This window comes from Mesocricetus auratus, unplaced genomic scaffold (assembly GCF_017639785.1).
Source record: "Mesocricetus auratus isolate SY011 unplaced genomic scaffold, BCM_Maur_2.0 Super-Scaffold_15014, whole genome shotgun sequence".
NCBI classification, from domain to species: domain Eukaryota; kingdom Metazoa; phylum Chordata; class Mammalia; order Rodentia; family Cricetidae; genus Mesocricetus; species Mesocricetus auratus.
In genome coordinates, this window is record NW_024429186.1 from 30,101,174 (window position 1) to 30,108,331 (window position 7,158).

Sequence of the window (7,158 nt, forward strand, 5' to 3'; positions counted from 1 at the left end):
TAATAAATAGCATCTCCTTCACAGGGCTGTTAGGAGGATACAGCTAATGGGCACAGTGTCTGAACACATGCCCAGTCTGCTGACTCTTTAAGGACTAGAGGACACTTGAACTGTCCTAGATTGTGACCTGGATATCCCACATGGGAGGAGAGGTCCTCTCTAGCCCCTCAAAGCAGAATTCAAACCATCTGTAGTGGGGATACCTCTCCCTGACTGCTTAGGCTACACCAGATGCTGGGGCCTCTCCCCAAGGGGAGCACACCTAGTTCTCTGTCACCTCTGGCTCCAGGATGACAAAGAAGAGCTGTGGGTTTGGGTGCTGTTTCCTCTCGTGAACTCTTCAGACCTCAGATGCTGTCGAGGGAAGAGGCAACAAGGGTCCTGAGTGAGGACCTCCAGGAAGTCCAAGTTGGGTACAGTGGAGGGTGCAGACAGGATAGGTGGATTGCAGAGAACACTGCCCCATTGGGCTCTTACTCGGGGTCTCCTGACTCGTTAAGACATGGGCTTTTTGTCAGGCTGCCCTAAAGCCTTGCTCTCCTGCTGCAGGGACCCAGAGATAAACAGAGGTGGAGAAGAGTGGAATTGTGCCCAAAAGTCAATCTTAGGAGCTTGGTTGGAGCAGGAGAGAAGGGTCCCCAGAAGAAGTTCTAGAAGGCATGGGACTGAGCACATCCAGCACAGGGCTGCCCATGGGACTACAGTCTGTTCATAACCAAAGTCCAAGGACACTGATTTATATCCATGCAAAGAAAAACTCTGAAGACCTTGCCACTCAACCCTTCCAGCACATCTGAGGATGCCGTTATAAAGTCAGCAGTGAGCCATGAAGGGAGGGTGATCCCCAGTACCTGAGCCAGTGAGTGGAACTGGGCTGGGGCCAAAGACCTTCCGTGCTTCAAAGAGAACAACAGTGCTAACTGACAGGTGGCCAGCTGCAACTGATGGCGAGCACAGGACTTAACCGAGCCACTTTTAGAAAAGAGTATTAATTTATGTGTCTTTCTCAGGCACTCCAACTAATTGTTTAAGATAGTCTTTTACTGAACCGGGAGCTCACTGAACTGGCTAGCTAGCTCAAGGGTGGATCAGAATGGAACCCCTCTGGGGAATAACTGGAAATGCATGGATATTCAGGTGCCCCAGTAAGACCCAGGGTTTGAGCAGAGAGGACAGACAGACAGACACCAATTTGGTGACCTGGGTCCAGCTTGCTGAACTCAAGGGAAGACAGTAGTCAGGGCTTGTGAGCAGAGACCATGAGCCCGGAGGGCAAGCCCAAGAGTTTTCCAGTGGGGAGGTGGAACTCACCTTGAACATTGGGCCTCCGGGTTCTCCCTCAGAAACAGGATTATTTATTACTGAAGGGGAGTGAGGCAATCTATGTAGCCCAGGCTGGTTTCACCCTCCTCCATCTTCCTCTCAATGCTGAGGTTACAGGCATGTGCCACTAGGCCAGCCTGGATAAGTAGTAGCATTGCTAGTTTTCGGGAGTGAAACAAGCCCAGAGCAATTTCTCTTAGGCTCTGAAGCCTGGACATTTCCCAGGCCTCGGGTCGTCCCTGCCTAAGGCGGGTGCAGAGGGAGCTCATAAACCTCGCTAAGCCAGAGGGGGTGGGAACCACGGTAGCTTTAAAGGGCGGTTCTCTGGGAGCTTGGGGCACAGGGCGCAGCTGCCCGCGCGGGGTCCCCGGAAGCGCCAGTGGGTGCGCATCCTCTCGGCTGGACCAGCGAAGGAGCGGTTGTTGGGCCCCTCCCGACTAAGGCACTGGGCCTGGAACTCACCACCACCACCCCGCGTCGCCGCGGAGATGGCGCGTGAGGTGACTGTGCCCAAGCCCCGAGAGTCCCATCCCTGCATCCCGCATCTCTCCGGGGAGAGCATGGAGCTTCCAGAGCCCGAGCTGATCCGGCAGAGCTGGCAGGCGGTGAGCCGCAGCCCTCTGGAACATGGCACTGTCCTGTTCTCCAGGTGAGTGCTACCGGGCCGGGGGCGCGAGTGGAGGGGTGCCTGGCAGCAGTGGGCTTGTCGCCAGAGGAAGAGAAACGGGGCCCGCCGCGCGAGAGGGGTGTGCGGGCAGCGACAGGTGGTGCTGTCCCATCTGCTATTCCTAGATAACGGCTCCCACCTGAACTAACTGGGGCCGGCGGGGTTCCTTACCCGCACCCACCGAGCAGGCGGGTAGATGCAGTGCCCCCTGGTCTACTCGGTGATATCTTAACTGGTAGTGACTGCAGGACTGCCCATAGGGGCCGGGCCGATAGGAGGAGATGAGCCCCGAAGGCCAGCAGGGGTGTACAGGCAGCTAGATCGGTGGGACGGGCTCCCGTGCCCACCCAGCCACCTTTGAGTGGAAGGAGGTCACGTTGTCCTGGCCTAGGAGAACTCATACCCAGCCACCAGCAAGATGAACCCTTCCGAGGACAACACAGGCTTAGGACCGTTCCAGAAGAGCAGCGACAGGCATCCTGTCTTACCACCGGGAAGAGAGGGAGAAGGTATAGGCCCTACAGGAGGAGGGAGCTGGTTTTAAGCCTCACCTCAGGCAGGGCCATCACCAAAGAGCCACACTCCCTCGCTCATCGCAGATCCCCTAGGCCAGTCCAAAACTTCGGAGCAAGACGTTTTTGCAAAACATCTCTCAGATGGAAGGGGAATAAATTCAGTTACACAAAAGAGTTATGCAAAAATGCAAGCTCTTCCCAGTGAGGCTGGCATTTTCTGGTTGGGTCAACTGTATTTTTTTCAAACTTCCCCCACCCCTACCCTGCTCCCCCAGCTTCCTCTGACACACACTTACTGATGTCCACTGAGGCTTTACTATGTAACTTAGTTTGCTTGCCTCTCTGAGCTTCTGTTTTCTTTTCTGAACCCACTGCTTAGAAGTAAGAGGGACACACAACCACAGTTAACTAATAAGAAATGCTTAATGCTCATTAGTGCATGGATTGTGTAGATGGCATCACCCACATAAGCCTCAGATCTGAGGACATTGGGGAATTTTGATCCTAAAGGGAATTTCCCCCTAGATTTTGGTTTGAGATTCCTGCCTGTCAAACTCAGCTCCTCAGTTGCTTAGGAAGGAGCTAGGGCCTGCCAGGTAATGTGAGAGGGGATACGGTGTCCTCAGGGATGAGGGGATTTGACTAAGCTGGCGGTGCCCAGTTAGGAATGTAGTGTGGCTTTCTTCTGAGCAGCCAGGATCTGTTGGGTTGCTGCTCACTGCTGATGACCGCTGCTCCCAACCCACAGGCTCTTCACTCTAGAACCCAGCCTCCTGCCTCTCTTCCGGTACAACGGCCGCCAGTTCTCCAGCCCTGAGGATTGTCTCTCCTCCCCAGAATTCCTGGACCACATTAGGAAGGTGAGGGAGGCAGAGTCATGAGGTCTCAGATCTGTAGAACCTTGTCTTGGTCGGGAAGAAGGGACTTGGATATGGAAAGCAGCTTACACACACACACACACACACACACACACACACACACACACACACACACCATTCCTGCCTCTCTGGATTGGACCCAGCCTCCTCCCCAACCCTGTCCTCATGCCAGCTGGACCCAGCCTGGTACATTGCTCTCAGTGTTGTCCTTTGGCTCCCGAGGCTTGTATGGGTGGATCTTGGCCATTTGGAATCACCTGCCTACGAAAAACTCGGTTGGGCTCATGATCTCCACAACACTCCAGTTTATCCTTGTCCCATGCAGGCAGTATTGTTCTACAGATAGGTCACAGGTTTTGAGATCCTCAAAAGAGAAGGACTTCATGGGTGGAATTTCAGTGATCCAGCCACTACATACTGAGCGCCTACTGTATACAGACATTGGCTGCCCACCCCCTTTGATCCTGGACAACTGCATCCTAAAAGTCTCCTTGGTTTAGAAGTCCGGGTTCTAGGCTGTGGTGGTAAGCAGGTAGCATTGTGCTGGACCGTCTGTGTCCTCGACAGGTGATGCTGGTAATTGATGCTGCAGTGACCAATGTGGAGGACCTGTCTTCACTGGAGGAGTACCTGGCCGGCTTGGGCAGGAAGCACCGGGCTGTGGGAGTGAGACTCAGCTCCTTCTCGGTGGGTAGCTCCAGAGCTGAGGCCAGCACTCTCTCGAAGCCCCCCAACCCCCCATCAAAGTCCATTTGCTTCCCTTCACACCTCCAGTTCCTCAGATGACCAGAAATACCGGCCTGCTCTAGTTGGCTGCGCGTGACTAACACTGACCTGACCTCTCAGAGCCTCAGAGTTCTATAGGTGTCCAACCACCTTGAAAGGCCCCCTTAAAGCAATTTCTGAGTTCTTGTGGCTAGACTTGATTCTTTCTCTGGAGTCTGGTTGGAGTTGCCTACGTGTGTATCCACTGGGGCTAGGATGTCGAAGGTGACCCGTGAACTTTTAAACTTTCCTCCTGCTAGTTAAGTCTCAGCAAGGAAGCCCCAGTGGGCAAGAGCTTATAAACCCTCTGCTGGCACCACTGTCACTAAAATTCCACTGGCCGAAACCAGTCACAAGGGATGGTCTTGATTGCCTCTCCATTTTCAGGGTTCCTGGTCCTTCGGGGATACTCAGTAATACATGAGGGGTCAATAGAACTCATTTCACTTGATGAATAATATGGCAGACTGTGTGCAGCTGCTGCGCTGTTATTTATTTATTTTTAATAGAACCTGGGTTTTTGGCCTCCGTTTTACTCACGAAGCAGCTGAGGCTCACAGGGTAGGGTAGATTGCTCGGGGTCATCCAGGCTGGGAATGTTGGCCAGAATCTGAACTCACACCCACCTGGATGCACGGTATAGGCTTCTTAATCTCTCTGCTACCTTGCAGGTGGGCAAAGGGTGATCTGCGGGAACTGACTTGGTTGGGTCTGAGTTTCGGTTGGGTCTGAGTTTCCGGGCAATGCACAGACCCCTCTCATGTGGCGGTTGCAAAGATTAGGCGAGAGATGAAAGGCTTCACCCACGCACATCGTCCCTGTTAGAGGGAAAAGGGGGCGCGGGCTGATGCTCAGGGCCTGCTTAGGAAGCACGCACCCTGTGTGGGGGGAAGAAAAGCCCGTGTACCTTACAGGCTCAGGGTGGGGCCTCAGCTTCCTCGCCTGGGAATGGAGTGGTGCCTTCCTGCCTTCAGACGACTAAGCACTGCTTGCTTCTGCAGACAGTGGGTGAGTCCCTGCTCTACATGCTGGAGAAGTGCCTGGGGCCTGACTTCACCCCAGCCACAAAGGCCGCCTGGAGCCAACTCTACGCAGCTGTGGTGCAAGCCATGAGCCGAGGCTGGGATGGGGAGTAAGCCAACGCCCTCACCCATCTCTGTCTGTCTGTTGATCTGTCTGTAGTCGCTCAGTCCCTCCCCCAGGGCTGCCCTGCACCTTTGGCCCTCATCCCCTTGGCCATCCTAGAGAGGTGAAGGGCCAGGGCTCTGGTCAACTGCAGAGGGGTGGTTTTTCCTTCCAGAGGAGACTTTGGGTTCCCCTCATCCCCATAGATGCACCCCTGCATACCTGGTTAGCACTCCCCATGAAGCAAAAGAAGAGTTTGGGTAGTGAGGTGGCGTGGGGGTTCTTCTCAGAGAAACCTCAGCCAAGGTGAGGGCAAAGTGACTAGGCTTCTAGAACCTCCCACCTCCTCTGCTCAGTCTCTCTGATGCTTTCCTGGCAGGCTGTTTACTTTCCAAAACTGAAGAGAAGGAGTGTGTCTGGGGACCTCAGGGCACGGGAGCAGGGAAGATGGTGTTCTTCAGTGGCAATGGGCACCCTGGGTCTCAGCAGCTCAGATGCTCCATACAAAACTCCCTATGATCTTGGTTCAGCATTTCTGGTAGAAGCACCCCAGTATTCTTTTGGGTTGGAGGAACCAAGTTGGCCAGCCAGAATGGAGAGGCTAGCAGGGCAAGGAGGAGTGATGTCATGCACATGGCCCCTGAGGTCCGGGGTTCTTCCTGCTACCCTTATCTAGCAGAGCTGAGTCATGTCTCCCTGCTCTTCACTCGCCACCCTCCTGCTGCCAGCTCCTAACTCTGTGTTTAACCCTTGAGGTGAACCTGTGCCTGGACAGGTGAGCGGGGGACCATACAGTGGGAAAGGCCCTTGATCCTGTCCCCAGCAACCCACACTTTCCTCGCTCTGTGTTGCAGTTCTATAAGCTCACGAGAAATAAACATGTTCTGTGTGCTGACCCTCCATGGCTGGTCTTTTTGTGGGCCTTGACCTGCGTCAGATGAAGCTAAGAACAGGATCAGGGCATGGGGTCAGCAGAGCCAAGGCCCGAGTGGTTGGAAGAGGAGGAGGTCTGGAAGGGAAGGCCAGGGCCAATGGTGGTGGAGGAGAAGCAGTGGGTCTTGGGTCCAGACTGGCTGTGAGGCCACCAAATCCAGTTCTTTTCTCTGGGCACACACATGGACCAGCTTCCTCAGAGCAGGTGGGGCAGGGGACAGTTCTAACCGGTCTGAGTGGATATTGGGAGCACTTCCACAATGCCACACCCATCTCCAGATGTCCACATGTTCCCCACTCAGTCATTCACCAGCCTAAAGCAGAGTTCACAGTGGCCTTGAAGGTCACGTGCTGAAGACAAGAGTGAAAAGAGCTGCTTAGAGAAGGCACCCACCACCAGCATCACCCATTTAGAAGCTAATTTCACAGTGCTAGAGCCTTGCATTTGTGCTTGGGGGTGGTCAGTGCTGTCGTTTGAATCTGAAAGAGATAGTTTATAGCCAACTATTTTGAAGGCTGCAGGACCTTTAAATGGTGGTATCTTGTTGATCAAATTGGGCACTGGCACTATGGGAGCTTTGAAGGTGCATGCCTGATCCCTGGTTTGATCCCACCCTTCCTGGTCCACCAGGATATGAAGAAGCACCATCACACATGCCCACTGTCATGAACTCTGCCATGTCCTCCCGCTGGGATGGTCTGAGATCCTCTAAGTTCACCAAATGGAATAAATGTTTCCTTCTATGTTGTTTCTGCCAAGCATTTCGTCAGAGTAACACAACTATAAATAATAGTCACATATGAAACACAGCACACTTATTCCATGGAAGAGCGCAGCGTGAAAAGTGCTATCATGTGAGCTGGTCGATTAGTTCCCACATAGGCTCCAGGACTCCGGGAATGGGCCTACAGCCGGCCTGGAAACAAAGAATGTCTTGGGGCAACTGCCCTG

General features: G+C 53.8%; 1 protein-coding gene across 1 annotated transcript; it reads left to right on the forward strand.

The window, feature by feature from the left end:
- The first annotated feature begins 1,478 nt into the window (after positions 1–1,478).
- Positions 1,479–6,168, forward strand: Ngb (neuroglobin). Its single transcript, XM_005084000.4, has 4 exons — positions 1,479–1,972; positions 3,254–3,365; positions 3,951–4,070; positions 5,150–6,168. The coding sequence occupies exons 1-4, from the start codon at positions 1,812–1,814 to the stop codon at positions 5,282–5,284; spliced, it is 528 nt and encodes a 175-aa protein (XP_005084057.1). The 5' UTR covers positions 1,479–1,811; the 3' UTR covers positions 5,285–6,168.
- The last annotated feature ends 990 nt before the right edge of the window (positions 6,169–7,158 follow it).